At 38.0% G+C, this 18049-nt stretch overlaps 1 protein-coding gene across 1 annotated transcript in view; it reads right to left on the minus strand.

The window, feature by feature from the left end:
• LOC104280694 (semaphorin-3C) overlaps window positions 1-18049 on the minus strand; it is a gene marked incomplete at its 3' end in the record, with an annotated part of 85893 nt that overhangs the window by 11526 nt on the left and 56318 nt on the right. Inside the window, exons 2-4 of the mRNA XM_009878430.1 lie at window positions 9430-9590; window positions 6988-7050; window positions 3113-3232 (exon numbers count right to left, since the gene is read on the minus strand). Coding sequence (XP_009876732.1) covers window positions 3113-3232; window positions 6988-7050; window positions 9430-9590 — 344 coding nt within the window. The remainder of the gene's footprint in view (window positions 1-3112; window positions 3233-6987; window positions 7051-9429; window positions 9591-18049) is intronic.

Genomic DNA, 18049 nt, shown 5'->3' on the forward strand with positions numbered 1-18049 from the left:
ACTGAAGATTTATGAGCTTCTTTTGCCATAGCCTGAAATCTCTTGGATGTTTTGGGGCTTTTTTTGCTGTTTAGCAATCTGAGTATGGAGATTTGTTTATATTTTTTGGAATTTATAAATAGAAAATACATTTGGCAAAGTAGAAACAACCTGGACTACAAACAGTCTGAACATCTTAAGAAAACCTGCCCATTTTGGTACACCTCTCCACTTCTTGGTTCCCAATGATACTGAAAAGCACACTATGCTGAGCATACCATTGTATACTGAACAAACAACTTGTTACTAGCCTCCTATCACAAACATCTAACCTTTAATAAAAAGCCAAAAGACATTGCACAGAAAAAGCCACCCAAAAGCAAAACATTTCATTTCAACAGAAAAAGGCAGCTGACAAAAATTCCGAAGAAAGGCTTCTGTAAGGTAGATGTCAATGTATTAGTTATTCAACTGCTCATATTCCCTTTAACAATTATCGTAAATCACAGGGGAACACAGAGATCACTGAGCAGCCACTTGGCGACGGTGAATCAGAGACCCCACGGACCTGAAATGCTCCACTACAGCAGGAAGTATTTGTATCCATTATCTCCCACCTCTTTTCCTCCCTGTTCTGTTTTGCCTAGTTTAATTACAGACATCTTTTCTCTAGTTTCAGTAATAAGCTCTCTAAACAATCTTAAAGCATAAGTATGAAGTTTCTAATATGATCTTGTGTGGGGTTTTTTGTTTTACTTCTAGCTTAATATGAGACTTGATGCTAATCCATATTTACTATATCAAACCACTGTTTACCAATTCAAAATGCCCATTACTGTGCTACTACACTAGCTCCAGGATTATGTTTGATTTTCATATATATTAAACTACTTTTTAGCCTATAATTAATTCACATAGCGATTACACTTCCTTCTGTTTGTATTTACTTTGACATTAGAATATACCTGGGTGATTAAGAGAATCATTACCAAAGACCAAAGTATCAAGTGTGCCAAGTAAGAAAATTAATTAATTTTAGCCTCTGTTTCAGGGAAAAGGGTAACATTCTGCCTCATCAATGAAAGTGTCCATTTTGTGAGATTATGTGGAATCCTGGAGACAAAACAGCAAAACAGGCCCAGTTCTTATGATATGACTCTGACTGTCAAGCGTTGTAGCTTCTGGAGAAAAACAGATGTGCTTTCTAAAATATCCATTTTGCATGTGCAAAACCAGCCTTCTGTGCATGGAAAACTACTACATTAAAGGTGAAATGATAAAAGCAGAGAAAAAAATGTGTTCTCACTAGTCCCATCAGCACTACATAGTTCTTCATTCTGTGCTATTAATTAGTCACGCACTGATATATGCAATGAGTTCAGAGGGAAATGCTTGGTTTTAAACTGTTATGCTATTGTTGGCCTGTACAGTAATGGCTTTGAGCATGCAATGCCTACAGTCAAGTGTCTGACAGACTCCAGACGTCTGAAACAGCAGTTTATTTAATCAATTGATCATAGCCATGTAGCCATACAGACAGGCTAAGTGAAGCCAGTTCTGCTCTTCCAAGAAATGTATCTTTATTTTTAACTTAGGAAATTTAACATCTTGCATCATCTGGACATGTCATTTCCCGCCCTCCCTGCTCACTCCCCTCCCCCACCTCATTTACAAAACCCCTAAAATAATGAGATTCAGTTCTCTGGGCTACAGGGCTCCAGTACTACTACTACTTGAACTGATGAAGAAATACTGTATTAATTAGAAACAAATTAGATAATTTTTCATGTTTTAAAATAATTTTGCAAAAAATAGGATAATGCTGATGAAAGGTGACCTCTCTTTCAAAATACATCAAAATAAATTAATGTAGACTCCGTTAACCAGAGGGATGGATTTTCTTAGTCAGTTCTGCTTGCTTGTGCTTTCAAATTCAGGTCTATGAACCTCTCCTTTTACATAATTCATTCGGACTGAAAGTGCAGTGATTCAGACTACATACTCTGTTAAGGAGGCCGGAGCCAGGTAGGGATATACCAAAAGTCACTGAGATCCCATGAAAACCTATGTGGAGAAACAATGGTTTACCACCTCTCTGGCAACATCTGCAGTAGTCTTGGGTTTCAGCCAGAACTCCCATCCCACTCCTAATGAAATCAGTGATGTATTTCCCAGTGTCTTCCCCAGGAGCCAACCCAGCTTTTAAAGCTGCCCTCACATGGCAAAACTCCAGGTGGCACCCTCTGATCTTCCTTCCCAACACATCTGCTTCCACATCGTACAGGAATATATATTGCACATCCCTGCGCCTGCAGACATGAATTCAACTCAAAAGCTCCTGAAGTGCTGGGTCTTGACTAAGTGCTTTTCATTCTCTTTCTGGTTGCTTAATTTATTACCCATTACATTTGCACATGAACAAGCATTTCACTTTCAAATCACGAAACTTGGAGAATATACTTCTCAAACATCTGATACTTTGAATACTGAAAATACTCAGTGAAAGTGAATATAGAAAAACTAGAGACCTATCTAGAAATAATAAGATTTCCACCCTGCAAGATCTCACAGTGGTGAGAAAACTTACCAGCTTCTGGCAGAACCTAATGGGGCTGAACTTCTGCCGTAGATGAAAGTTACCTGTACTGGGATTGCATCTAGTGGGTATTAAGCCAAAGTCCAAGAAATCTTCATACATCCAGTTAGCCTACTTAAGGGCTTCTCCCAGGAATCAGTAACATATGGAAGTTATAAAAACTGGACTGCATATTTTACTTTCTATCTCACTGGCTCTTTCCTTTCAAGTGTCTCTTGGCAATTCTTCCAACAAATGGTAGGAATGAATTCACTAGCTGACATCCAATAAAAACTAGCATCAAATGTAGCCCAGCATTTGGTATGATAGACATGGAGCTTTGCACAATCATCACATTCAAGGCATGGCTCTTGATCATGGCTTTGCTTCTAGCTGGTAATAGGTCAGAAAACGATGGATGTTTGTTTTTCTTTCTATTCAACATCGATGAAGGAACCTATTTGGAACATTGATTTTTGCATTTTCAAAATTTTGAGTTTTGCACAACACTAGTAAGATGCACCACAGAACAAGTGGATGAAATGAAAGGAGCCTCACCTCGGACCTGCGTCCTCTGTTGACATACACACACACGGGGCTGAAGGCGCCGCTGCCGCAGACGTACAGGTGTGTGCGGTTGTACGACTGAATCACACGCACAAAATTTCCACAGCCATGCTGCAGGGAACACCGAGAAAAATAATTTCACGTTGGCAAATGTTACTACATGTTGGGAATTCTAGGTAACAGACAAGGTTTTTAATTTTAATAGTATCATGAATAATATAGCTAATGAGTTTGGTAGCTGTGATTTGAACAGCTGTAGATTTGAACAGCTGCAGATCTGTGTTTTCTTTTCCTGCCATTCTGCCTAGTCTGAGCACTGGGCATTGGAAGGGCACCATAGAGCAGATATAGAGGAGTGCATGTTACTTTCCCATTTCCACACAGAAATCTAATTTTCATCCACAGACTTCTCTGTACCTTGCATAGGAAGAAGCAGGGCCTCTGCAGGAAAACAAGAAGCAACCTTACGAAGTTTCTTTAAGGACACCTCGAAAACAGACCTTTTTTCCCCGTCATTTTTTCATCATAGCTGAGAGAATTCAAATGCAAAGCAAGCCCAGATCTCAGATCCCATTATTTGTATAAACAATTTCTTTCCAAAACTTTAAAACTGTGAACAACACAAAGGAACTTTGCAGTGAATTTTGCTTCACACTGAAGAGTAACAGTAACATCTTCAAATCAGCATGAAAATTAAAACAGAATGTTAAGGGTCACACAGTTTCACACCATCAGATTTACAGTTTTCTTTTTCGAGTATATCCCTTTCTTCTCTTGCTCTTTTTTTTTTTTTACTATGATCAACTGTTAACGCATTTTAGGTTGAAAATATTTTTTTTCTTGAATTTTTTTTTTTACTGAGATCCTAGCACTGCCTTCAAATTCAACCATCCTAACCTTCCTGAAGACAGTGAGAATTGCATGTGTTCTGTGAGCATAGCATTGGAAACTGTGTCATCAGTCATCTTTGTGAAAAGCAGTAGAATTAATCCTCATCTAGCGGATTGCACAGATTATTTATATTTAAAGGCATTCACATTTTTTGTTCACGGTACTGTACTACAGCATCTGAAAACTGGTGCATAACTGCAGGTAGTTCAGAGTTCGCACAAGGAGATTCTCTACAAAGAACACTGTATGTCTTCAGTTAAGTGTTAGTTCTAGATATATCAGAAAAATCCTTTAACTCACTAAAAATATATTGTTTCCCTAAAGCTGAGCGCTGTTCCTAAATGTTTCCATTTTCTCATATCCAGCTATCTTAGCTTGGCTCAAAGATGGCTTTAGTAATACCTTGCTGACAAAATCATGTTTTCCTCAGCAGTACACTGTGGAATGGAAGGAAGGACAGGTAATGGTATACCGCTAGCTTATATATGCCAGAGTGGAAACTGATGCTTTCTTTTCTTGCTGTTTGCAGAAAACTTTTCTAGAAGACTCCTAGATAAAGGATTACGTGCTGAGAAATCTCAGAATGAAAGTCTTCAAGGATCAGGACCAGGAGACAATGTCTAGATGAGCAGTACTGGTATGTGGCGCTTGCTACTCTGCTCCAGTACCATGCCATGCTCTTTCCAAAGTGTCTATGGCCAAAGCACAGGGGTGATTAGATGAACAGCTCTTTTTTTAAAGGACAGCCTTCTGGGGTAACCATCGAATACATACCGTGTCTTCATGTCTCTTTCACTAATGATGCACAGAAAATTAACACAAGCTTGCTCAATACCAAGAGCCTCATATTTTAATGCTGTCCAGCAGAAAGACCATTTTATCATTTCTGAGTCTTTACTCATCTCTCTAGTGTTGAACAACTGAACTCAATTTTTAATTTGCCACATGATTGATCTGGCTACTCTCGGAACTGCTACCAAAATTCACTCAGTAGCAGTGTCTGGAGAGCTGCCTTACTTGTAGACATCTGAAAGTCAGACATCTATGCCCTAGGATTTCATCACAGTAAACTGAGGGAAATAGATGTCATACTAATGAAAGTATTCAAGTTAGTCTGGTGAACATACTATTCAAAGGTGACAAAAAAGGTAGCTAAAGACGACAATTTCAGACACCTCTGTTTATCTAATGGTAGAGCAAATCTCCTTGGAAAAGAATTTGCTGATTGCATAAAGTCCTTTACTGGCTGCTCCAAGTCTTTGACCTTGTGATAATCACTGTTCTCTGACAGGCCAAACATCACCATGAATTCACTCTCTCCCTCCATCCCTTTTTTTTTTCTTTATTTGAAACTCAATTCTTCTTAATTCATTCTCTGCTTTTTCCATTATTATCAGGAATGAAACTCACAAGAATGTTATTAAAATTGAACTATAAATTTCAAGTTGCAAACAGTGATTTAGTATTATGTTGTCTTTTTTCTCATTATTTCAGTGAGCTTTCAGTAAGACAAATCATTGATTTTAGTGGGAGCAGCAGCTGCTCTTCAGTATCTTTTCTTTTTTCTTTTAAACTGTTAAAGACAAATGCTAAGAAACTTAATGTAAACTTCTATTTTTGGATCTCAATTTATCTTCTGCAGTGCACAGCTAGGATTTAAAAAATTCTTTAAAAGTTGATGCCCATGGACATTCTAAACTGACTATTTTACAGGATATTAGCTGTACCCACAATTAAACTGTCGTAAAAAACAGACCTTCTATTCAGAAATCTGTCCGCTAAAGCAGCAACATTTGGGTACTTCCATGCGATTAAAAGCCAGGGAAGTCTCACCACTAAATATCAAGATTAGAAGTTCTCTGGACAGTCCGGTACTTAGCAAATGTCCTACTTTTTTTCCTCATGGATGACATACTTTGCATACTGCTTTCTGTTTAGAGTATCATCTACATTATTCCTATCTTTGTCCTAAAAGAGTGTTATCATATGTTGGAAACATGGCTAAGACTAATAAACTTTTGTACTTCAAAGAAAAGAAAATTCCTTAACCAGTCTATCACAGGTTGATGATGTAGTTAACATAGTCAGTAACTTAGGTCAACATTAATCACCATTAGTAAGGCTCTATGCTTTATTTTTACATTTAGTGCAGCTTAACAAGCCACTAGCTGTAGGATTTACTGGACACTGCAGTAACCAGAACAATGTAAAGATATATAGACATGTTTGGGTTTTTTTACAATTTAGTTGTTGTCTGTCAATAAATCCCAGCCCTATATAGACTGTAAGTTCAAATTACTTTAGGATTATAACCATGTTAATATACAACTCTGGCAAAGTCAGGATCTGCTATATGGTACCATTCACCGGGTCTTTCAAAATAGTTCTACGTGTTGTCTATAAAGAGTGTACAGGGAAATTATCATCAGATTTAGGTCCTTTGGAAGGTGTCTGCATTTAGATGGGAGAATAATCAACTGTGGTGCAAAACAACTCAACATAACCTCTTCCCTGATTCCAGAAATCAGCTTTACATATTGTTTTCTAGACACTTAATTTGGGCATTTTTTAATGGGAGTAATGTAAAGAGGTGTTTGGGGTCTTCAGGCTGCAGACACTGGGCACTACCCACATGTAGAGTTTTCTCCTGGGGCAGATGCCCCACCCTGAACACCAGCTCAGCTCAGCAACACCAGGATGTATCTGGAAAAGTACTATTACCTAGTTTGACTAGTAGCAATAAAAAATGGTGAGGAAGTGGACAATGCGTATCTTTCTCCGTCTGCCAAAGTCTGAAGGTGCATTCCGTTTACATAGCCTATTTTTCATAATTTCACTTTATCCTTCAGCCTGAAGAGCACTTAAAAAGCAAAACAAACACTTCTTTCATTTTGTTCTGGCTGCACTCAAGGTGCTCTTACTTTATTGCCATGTACGTAATTTGTGTATGTGTGTGCATGTGGTTTATAACTTACCGTAGGATCCTTGCCAGCCATTTTGCACTCTTCAACCTTGTTTGCTGATGCTGGCCAGAAAATCTGCAAAGAAAGAAATATCTTTTAAGTAACATATTTATTATATAATTTAAGCAAAGCATTTCACTACCTAGCTTACATTAATGAGTTAATGTTTTGACACCATTGATAAATGAAAACAACTTTCTGTCTTAGTATGCAGTAAACAAAATAAAGGCCAAGGTCTTTGGCTTATATAAACTAAGTTTATTACACATTTTTAAGATAAGTTAATCAATTTATTTGGACTTCTTTCTTCTAAATAAGAGATTTTTCATTGTTATTGGCTAAATTATTCTCCATCTTTTTACTTTCATATTTTTACTGAACTTTCAGAATTTCTTCACACTAGAAACCAGAAGACTAAAATATCTTGAGAAGGGTTCTTATAATAATTTTTCAGTTTTAACAGCAAAAGTTTGGCTAGATTTTGATAAAACCTGCTTCAAGTTTTAAGACTTCAGGCTGATTTCTTTCTGACAGTTTTCTGACCAACACCTCAACAGCTGAATGTTTCTCTGATCCATACTCAAGCTCTAAAGATTTTAAACTTCTTCTATTATTTATTTGGATTTTGAAATAAAAAAGACATCCCTTAGAAATCTCCCTCTAGAAATGTAGTAGGTGACAGAGTCTGATAACATTTAGCCTCAAAAAAAAATAATAATAGCATTAAAAGGTCTCTGTGTATATATACATACATGTATATGTAGAGAGTCGTAGGTATGTATGCATATGCATATGGGCTTTCTATAGAAGCATAAGATGAGCAAAGTGAATCTGTTATTAAAAAAAACAGACAACAAAAAACAAATGAAAGACTGTGTGGAATTGCAGAGATTAATTCCGAGCCTAATACTGGGTGATCACATTCACTGCCAGAAAATTTTGTGCGGTTTTACTTTCTGGTGATGTTTTTAATTCTTGTTTTTTGTCCAGGCCTAAAAGTGCTGCTGAGATGCCCCATAGCTTCACGCTGCAGGAAATACTTCATGCAACAGAAGCGTTCTGATCTAACCAAACGCTGTGGAGAATTCACACCGACCTGCTAAGGGACGGCGGGAGCACAGCAGCTCTGAGACAAGGGTGGCTGGATCGCCGGTGAGATGCGAATTAGCAAAAAGGTGATGATACAAGCTATTTTGGATCTGAGAAGGTGGCCTCATTTCAGAGGAAGGTTTTTGTGCCATTCGGAGGAGGAAGGATGCGCTCACGTCACACGAGAGGCATTTAATTTCAGAGTGTAAGTTAGAGTTAGCCTCCCCCGGCTCCCTGCACAATCCATTCAGGCAGACAGGCATGTCCAGAGGGTGATTCAGAGCAAAGCCTAATTTAAGGGTGTTTAATCACCCTCCAGCAGGGCCTCTCTCTCTCCTGACACATTAAAAGCCTTGCCTCTTAAGGAAGGCATTTAACTTCTCCGCTATAAGCTGGATATCTCAGGCCCTCAATACTCCTGAGGTACAATAATAAAGCCCATAGATTAAAGGATCAAATGAACTTGTTAGAACAAGGCCTTTACGGCATGCTTTAAAGTACCCTAGCTGGGGTAATCTAAAATAGACAAGGCAAAGTCTGCAGAGAGGTAATATCTTAACAGTCAGGCTTCTGGGCACGCAAGTACTTCTGCAGAACACCTATGTTAAAAGCAGTGCAGCTGGATTTGAACTGTCTCTGGAAACATGAGAGGAACCTGCAAAAGTGGTTTAAACATCTGAGAATTTTATTATTTTCAAATACAGTCTGCCTACTGCAGTCTGGGCAGGTGTGACACAGAGAGTCCTTAGAAAATGACATCTCACTAAGTGAGAAGCCAGAAAAGAGGTGGTATCAGGAGGAAGATGTGGGTTGTAGTGTCCAAGAAACCCCAAAGAGGAGGTATCTCAGCTACTCAACTGAAGGCCAAGAGCTTACACAGACATAACAACAAAAGACTGGAAAATAGTTTTTTGATTAGGCTTCAGAGTACAAAACAAAATTAAATATAGTCAAGGTTAAAGGCAACTCCGTTCCTGTTGGTTTTTTTCCCCTGTGGCCTGAAAACAACAGCATGTATCTTATTCTTCTTTACAGGCTGTTTTTAAAAGTGTATTTCTGAATTATCTTAAATCTTGGAGAGAAGCAGAAACCATCAACTCATAGAAATTTTCCTTATGAGACCAAGTCATGCTGAATATCACCTCAAAATGAGTGAACAGGACAGTTTTCAAACAGTGTTTCAGGAACAGTCATGTTAATAGCTTGTTCATCTTGCATTACACATAAAACAATGACTAAAAACTCAATACGGTGTGGGCCTGGACTTTCGCCTGCTGCAAAATAATGAAATACATATTTTTTCTCTTAAAATAAAAGTCATGAGGTAAATAAAACTTGGATTCTCAAAATAAATCCTGAACTTACACTGAGAGGGTCCTGGCTTATATTATTAATATTCAAAGACAGAATATGATCTTTGCTGCCCACGTAGATACGATCCTGATCTTCATCCATTAACAATATCCTGTAATCCAGGGGACTGTGGGATAGTCTGTGATATTCGGAGGTCTTAGTTTCTTGCAGCTCTGAAACAGTAAAGACAACAAGTTAGTAAAGTTGTTCAGTTGCCTTTTGTGCTTCACAATTGCATTTCTTTCTCAGTAAAGGAATCTCTGAACACAAACAGGGTCAATAAGAAGAAAAACACATGGCAATAGTGCAACGGGTGAGTTAAAACTTATTTTCCTTTCCCAGTCTGAAAGTACATTAAGTAGCTAGACGTAGCTCATAAAAACCAGGCATTGCTGTTATTCATTCATCTACTTAATTCTTATTTTAATGGATATGATTATTTACAGCTTTGGCTTTTAAGGAAGATCATATATCAAATTAATCAATGTGTTCAATACATTTTGAAGTTTATGACAGCAGAAAATGCACAAGATCAATAAAAACTACATAAGAATGGTTTACTTTCCTCTCCTAACAGCGTCTTCACTAAGAACAGGTTTTTATCACTTTCAAGGTCTTTTATTTTAGTTCTTTATCACCAGACATGGCTTGCTTAAAAGAAAAAAAAAAAACAAAACCCCAAATATTCAGTCAAGCCTAAATGTGTCCATTTATTCAGTTTTTTATGGGATTTGGACCAGACTACCAGAACTGTAGAACTAGCTCTATTTCCCCACATAAAACTTTCTTCAGTGAAGTGAAGTCAAAAACATCCTTTGATCTTCTTAGTGCAGGATCAGGCCTGTTACAGGAATAGCACAAGCATCCGCAATATAAGTATTACTTGCTGCTCTTCAGAAGCTCAGCCTTCCTGTCTTTGCTTGGCCAATATGTTTTGGCCCCTACTCCGATTATTTTTATTTTCAGTAATAACAGAGGGGATATTTCTCAAGAAATGAGAATGGAAAAATAAAACTTTAATAATCAATTTGTTCTTATTCAAATATTTAACATATAATTATGTGCTCTTACCTTATGAGCATTGTTATTGGATTGTGTTCCCTGTGACTCTAAAAGGGTGGCAAACACTCAGTACAAACGACAATGAAGCCCTGCTATAATGTTTACTCATAAAGCTATGAATCAAGTCCAGATCCCTTTCGCAAACTTTGTCTGAGACAGTATGGTTTGTCACTGTTGCTAAAGACTAGTTTTTGCTAAAAGCAAAGTTTTTGCTCATTAGTTCCCATTAGAAAACAGTAGATGCCTTATCCAAAATTAGTCATCTAAGCCTTTTAGATGACTAGATTAACATGGGCTAATAATATTTTGGAAAACAAGACTCTCAAAACAAAAATATTTCTGGATATGTGATCTGCTACAAAAAAAAAAAAGTGTTCCTGCAAAACACATATTAGCTAGAAGTATAGGTTTTTCTTTGAAAATTAGTTGGCGAGCATTTTTTCACAAGCTGTAAACAACACAGGCAAAGGCTACAGTCTTGGGACTTACATCTGTCTACTAGAGAGCTAATGATTGAAAAAACACCTGTCAGAATATAATTAGCATTAATAGATATGATACATAGCTCCACTTAATTTTCTCCATGATTGTTAAACAGTTTAATAGGAAGATGAAAAATATTTTCAGTTACTGAAGGATATGATGTTTTGATTCATTTAGATGTGTGACAGCTTTCAGGAGCTAAGAGTTGCCTACATGCACTTATTTATGGTAATATAAAAAAAATAATAAATAATATTTCAATTTCATATAATCCTCAACAAAAGAAAAATAATCAAGATTGACAGTCTCCACATAAAAAGTTAAACCAAAACAGCATGCATTAAATATATATGAAAACTGTCTACATCACTTTTGGAAGTCTTTCTTCAGTGTCTGAAAAATCAGTTGTTTTACTTTATTTTTTAAAAAGTCCTCCCTGTAAGCTTTTAGCCAGGATTTTCATAGGCACTTGGGAGACCCACCAGCATAGTGCCATTACAATGCAGTCCCTCTGCCCACTCTGAAGTTCTCAGACTGTCCTTTCACCACAAGCTAGAGGCCATCACTTTGCCTGCTGGCCTTACTAACTTTACTGTACTATTTGGCAGCTCTAAGGTGAAACTGCAACTTCTCATAACCGTATATTTGATATACTAGGAAAGCGCAGATAAGCTGGGAAAGGCAGCAGTTTCCTGCACAGCACTGGGTAAATGTGAGCGCAGTGATTGCACAATATAATTCTTCTCATCACTTCACTGACTGACAACGACTGCCAACAAATAAATCATGAATGACATAAAAGGTGATCAGGATCACGATGGTTGTTTTCAAGCAAGAAACAAAAATAGGAACAGATATTTGATTTCCCAAACTTTCATATATTAAAATTCATTATTTTCCTGGATTTTTAACCTCTTCACTATTATACTATTTTTTCTAAGGCACCTGAAGGGTAATCCGTCTTCATCAAGCTGCTGCTGAGGAGAACACCTTACAGCATGTCAATAGACTATGGAAATGCTATTCATAAGAGGAAGGAAAGGCCTGAAACAAATAGTCTCATACAGATTTATTAGTTGAATTCATTCAGTAGCTCAGAGTTTATTAGCCTCTTAGGGCTACTCAAGCAAGTGAGGAGGGAATTTATAACTGATCAAATTTTCTTTACATTTAACCAAACTTACCACACAATCACCTAAGAAAATTTTATTTTTTAGAGATTTACTATCTGGATGTTGTTACTTGGTAAGAGCAGTGGCAGGAAAGACAATGTAAGGACTCCTAGATAACTTTTAATCTAAACGATGTAGGCATTTATTGATGATGCAAAAAAAAAAAAGTAAAGATTTACTGTCATGGTTTAACCCCAGCCAGCAATTAAGCAGCACAGAGCCACTTGCTCACTCCTCCCCATACCCAGTGGGATGGGGAGAGAATTGGGGAGAAAAAAAGTGAAAGTTGTGAGTTGAGGTAAAGACAGTTTACTAGAAAAGAAAAGGAAGGGAAAATATAATAAAAATAGAATATATCAAAACAGTAATGCACAATACAATTGCTCATGACCTGCTGACCAACACTCAGCCAATCCCCAAATTGTGGTGTCACCCGGACAACTCCTCCCAGTTTGTACACCAGCATGACACTGGAGAATCATAAATTCATTTTGGTTGTAGAAGACCTTTAAGTCTAACTGTTAACCTAGCAATGCTAGGTCCACCACATATCCCTAAGCACGACATCTACACTTCTTAAAGACCTCCAGGGATGGTGACTCTACCACTTCCCTGGGCAGCCTGTTCCAGTTCTTGACAACCCTTTCTGTGAAGAAGTTTCTTTCTAATACCCAATCTAAACCTCTCCTGGTGCAACCTGAGGCCATTTCCTCTTGTCCTGTCCCTGCTGCTTGGGAGAAGAGACTGACCCTCACCTCTCTACTACCTCCTTTCAGGTCACTGTAGAGAGTAATACGGTCTCCACTCGTTTTCTCCAGGCTATACAACCCCAGTTCCCTCAGCCACTCTTCGCAAGACTTTTCTCCTGATCCTTCAGTAGTTTCATTGTCCGTGTTTGTACTCCAGCACTTCAATGTCTTTCTTGCCATGAGAGGCTCAAAACTGAACGTAGGATTCAAGATGTGGCCTCACCAGTGCTGAGCACAGGGGGACAATCACTTCCCTGGTCCTGCTGGCCACACTATTTCTAATACAAGTCAGGATGCTGTTGGCCTTCTTAGACACCTGGGAACACTGCTGGCTCATGTTCAGGCAGTTGTTGACCAACAACCCTAGGTTCTCTTCTGCCAGAAAAAAGACCATCATACCGCATGGAATATCTCTTTGGCTGGTCTGGGTCAGCCGTCCTGGTTGTGCCCCCTCCCAGCAGCTTGCGCACCTCCAGCCTCTGCCGGCAGGGCAGTGTGAAAACTGAAAAGTCTTTGACCTAGTATAAACACTGATCAGCAACAACTAAAACATCAATGTGTTATCAACATTATTCTCACCCTAAATCCAAAATGCAGCACTGAACCAGCTACTGGGAAGAAAACTAACTTTATTCCAGACAAAAGCAGGACATCTTCACAGCAAATTCTATTCCATGCTTTGGGATTTTAACCAAACATTCAAGGCAGTAAATCCCCTATGTGAAATGATGTTGCAGACAGCTCTCTGTGAGTATTAACAGTTTTGTTTGACAATAAAACAGAAGTTTATAATATATTCCATATGCAAATAACTGTCATCCTTAACGATAGAAAAATAGTCTTTGTTCACCCTTTTTTTTCATCGGTTGGTGAATTTAGTTTTGCCTTTCCTCGATGGTAATGACAATATCAGCTTGATCCCTAGTGTTGGAAATCTGATCTTACAAGGACAGGATATATAGCTCTTGTCCCTTTTAATGAAAAACAAAAACTCTCAAAAACACAAACTCTCTCCTACAGACTATTATTATTGAACTGCACATTTTGGAGATCCCAATGATGGAGTTTTGTCTGTACATGGCATACAGCTTACTGGCAATTAGGCAATTGAACACCTACTCTCCAATTACTCTTCTAATCCGCAACAATGTAAGCATATTTTTTTAAAAAAAAATTTGCATTATATCTATTACTAACATCATAAAAGCCTTTGTAACACTCAAAACTCATTGTATTGGCCAGAAGAAAACATGCTACAGCTATGAGACTGGAAATCCAGGAGGACAGAGATATCTCACACTGTTATACCCTGTTATGTCCAACCAGCATAAGGGTATATGAGCTAGATCCACTCATCAGGTAGTCTCGGAACATACTTAGTCACTTAACATCAACCTTTTGTCACTCTTTAATTCAAATTTACTGGTGTCACAATGCTGAAAACACAGTCTGGCTTTTCTAACGTAAGGAATATAATAATCCATAATATATGCAATAAAATTATAACATAAGTGACAACCTCAGTAGACATATTAATATGAATGTTTGATGCATATGTTACTGAAAATAATACAGTTTTTAGCAGGATCTTCCCAAAATAGTATTGTTTCCTATTTGCAGACCCACATAACCACTTGTTACTGCAAGTTCAATATAATCAAGAAATATCTTTACCTTGTAGAGTTTGGTAAGCTACAGCCATGGTACACAAGCATCTCCAGCCCAAGTTCAAAGCACTGAGTTTATCCACGGATAAGCTGTGTGTAAACTGCGATATGTGAGAGCACGCACGCAGTTGTCTCTGCACTATACCAGCCTGGCAGGGCTTCTCTGAGCAAATCTGGGATGCTCTGTCAAGCTTTTAATTTAGGATCCCCTGTGGTAAAGAACATCCTGCTGGCATAAGGATTCAGCCTCCACAGGTTGTTTATGGGGAAGTTCAGAGCAGCAGCAGAGATCTGGAGCACGTGCCTCAGAACAAGCAGGGAGTAACGCAAAGCAATCCATCTTCACACGCACACACAGCTTTCCAGAAAGATGGGCTGTGTCTCCCCTAGGAACCCTGGCTGCCCAAATCAGCATGGATTTTATGTAACCTTAGTGATTTGGAAGTCAGCAGCACAATGCTGTTTTCTTTTATTCCCTCATGGGACACAGGGTGCACAAAAGCCTTGTGTGCATCGAGCAGTAGGCTTGACAACATTGGCATCTAGTTAAGGAAGCTGTAAGACTCTCTTAAGTCTCAGTAAACCTTCAGTCTGGGCCAATAAACATACCAGCCCATGCCAAATGTGAAACTGCAGTGTAAAATCTCGCTTTTTGTGAACACGAATGAAACCATTTTCTTCTCCCCTTATAAATTAAAATTTAAGTACAATTTTTTTTTGCTTAGAGCATCAAGTGGAAATGGCACCCTTTTACTCACAGGTCACTTTTGAACAGTAAAAGGTAATATGCATATATGAATTTAGAGAGAGGCTACACGTAATGTTGCTAACATTTAAAGGAATGGTAATAGATTTTTAAAATGTGAGTGGAATTGGAGGTATCAGCAAAGTTAAAAAAAATAATTTGAGAAAATGCTTCAGCCAGAAGAAAAGATCTGTTTTACTTTAAATATTTCTCCTTCTACTTCGTAACGACTAACTTCTCTGGTTTATACCTTATTAGTAGAAAGAACTAGAAAATACTTAGTTAAAAGATATTGCATTTAATAAGAACCTAATAATTTTAACTTTTGTTTTCTTGGCCTTATTTCTGATTTTTTAGTGTAAAGAAATGGATGAAATAAATGTTTAATTTTCTGTATGGAAAGAGAACCAGGGAAATCTGACTCCTTCCTTGCAAGACTTCAGAACGAGTCACCTTTGCACTGTCGATACTTCTTTGCTTTGAAGAAACCTGTATTGATTCCTTCTACTTAAGAAAGTGAGATAAGAGAGCTGTTAAAGCACTGCTCATGCCGTGCTCAAACTGAAGCCCAACCCTCAGCCAGCTCTCAAGTGAAGCTGATTACAAATGGGTGTGCAGTCATTTGGCCAAGGAGCCAGGAGCAGCCAGATGTGCTACTAGTCAGTCCTGTGTGTCTTAACCATACAGGGCCCAAAAAACTGAGATGGACCTTTGACCTTTTCTTTATCTTTTTATCTCTTCTTCATGCATGAGAAGTCTTTGCACTTTTGTTTTTTTTTTTAAATGCTGTTAGAATGAAATTTGGCGTTTTGTATGAGGAGGTAATAGGTTTAGAAAGACTGGAAACCACAGATGTCCATACTTTCTAGTTTCTGAATGTGTCTGAAAGGGGTTTAATTACATTTTTGTTTAAAAAAAAGAGCAAGTGAGACAGCAGAAAATAGATTTACAAGCACTCATAAAATCACTGGCTAATTAATTAACAAGCTCACTTTGAGGAATGGGAAGAAAGGAGTTCAGGCTGGACAGGCTGAAACAGAAGCCCTCTCTGCTCGGAGCTAAAATGTATAATTTGCTAAAAGGAAACTTAATTGCTGTATTTGGAATGAGAGTAAGTAACATGGAAATGTCAACGATACCTAAAAATGATCCCGTTTAAATATATGTCTTGAATACTTGGTATATTTGCTAAATGAGTTGCAAATGGAATTTAAACATCAGTGGTTTAAACATTACATAGTGTGATCTTTTATACCTAGAAGTAATAGCACAAAGGTGAAGTCTTTGGAGAGTCAGACTCAGAGATAGCTCTAGCATGTCTGAAGAACAATCTGTCACCTTGAGCAGTTTATCACAGACATTAGGAGCAGTAAAACTCTCAATAGCTCTTTGTGAAGGGGACCATGTGTTGATAGGAAAAGACACCCCACTTAATAGTTGACCTTAAGCAGAGCTTTCACATATGTCAGCAGATGAGTCTTATTTTTTTTTTTTTACAATTCACAAGACACAGAAGTCCAAAAATCCTGGTAACTAACTCATAGACTTAAAAAATTTCAACTGGGTTTTGATCCTGAGGCTTTTAAAAAGTTGTACTGAAAGGGGCATCTCTCATGACAGAGTGCTGTTCTATTAAAACTATCAGAGAATTTTTTATCTTTGATTTGTTACTTAGAAGAATGAAGGAGGGGCACATGCTGAGGTGTGGGCAGCTGCCAGTTTTGTGCAGAAGGAATGTGCTTTCTAAGCAAAGGCAAACACATGACGAGAGGAAGTCACTCCTATGTGGCAAAATCTATTAACATGGCTCTGTGGCGCATTTATCAACTCAACGTACCCCAAAGGGTTAAATGCATTTTAATTGAAGCTTTACATTAAGAAAAACAAACACCATGAAAATACTGGTGTTTTGACTCACACAGATATTGTCATGATGAAATCATACCACATTCCACAATAGAAGCCCCACTCTGAAACAAAGAGGTAAAGTATGTCAACCTTTTCCAAACTGCAGTTGCGTAGCTATTCCACGTCTTGCCAAATATTCCAGTATTGAGATTCCTTTATTGAGAATTACGCAAGACCACCCACATCCTCCAGCCAGCCAGTCTCTCTAGGCTGCAGACACTTCTAGGCATAATTTTCAGATTATTCCTCCACTTACCTTGCTGTAAACCTAGAATAACTCCTCTGAAGTGTGTATAGGTATTTCAATAAGACTACTAAAAAGGGGGCTTCTTATTTTTTAATAAATAGTGTGTGGTTATAATTCTACCAGTCATCAATTTTATCCCTTTATATAATTGCACTTTGGGGATTTTATTTCAGATGTCACAAATACTGACAGTCTACAGAACCTTCCAGAAGAAGAGATCAGATTTTGCAAATATTACCTTGCTCATTTCTGCCCATTATTAAACTGTCTGGGCTATATTCTCATTTTCGGTCCTAAAACCAAAGAGACAACTTTGGCAAGCACAGAGAGCCATGAAAACAGGCCAACTGGGTTTAAGATAACTGCAGCTGAGTTTGCCACATCAGATGGGAGCCAGTCTTCTCTGTCTTGTGTGTACAGAGCTTGTGCAGAACAGCTCTGCAGCATGCAAAGTGCTCTCCAAATTGTAAGCTGTGTACTTCCAAGTCTGCACGGTTATACAGAGTTTACCCTTTTGTTTCTTTCTGAAAGACATGGAGAGGGTCCTTGCAACACGGCCTGAGGCTGCATGAGCTCAACCTGTCTCACCCACTAGCCCG

Source organism: Apaloderma vittatum, unplaced genomic scaffold, assembly GCF_000703405.1.
Source record: "Apaloderma vittatum isolate BGI_N311 unplaced genomic scaffold, ASM70340v1 scaffold8531, whole genome shotgun sequence".
Taxonomy (NCBI): Eukaryota; Metazoa; Chordata; class Aves; order Trogoniformes; family Trogonidae; genus Apaloderma; species Apaloderma vittatum.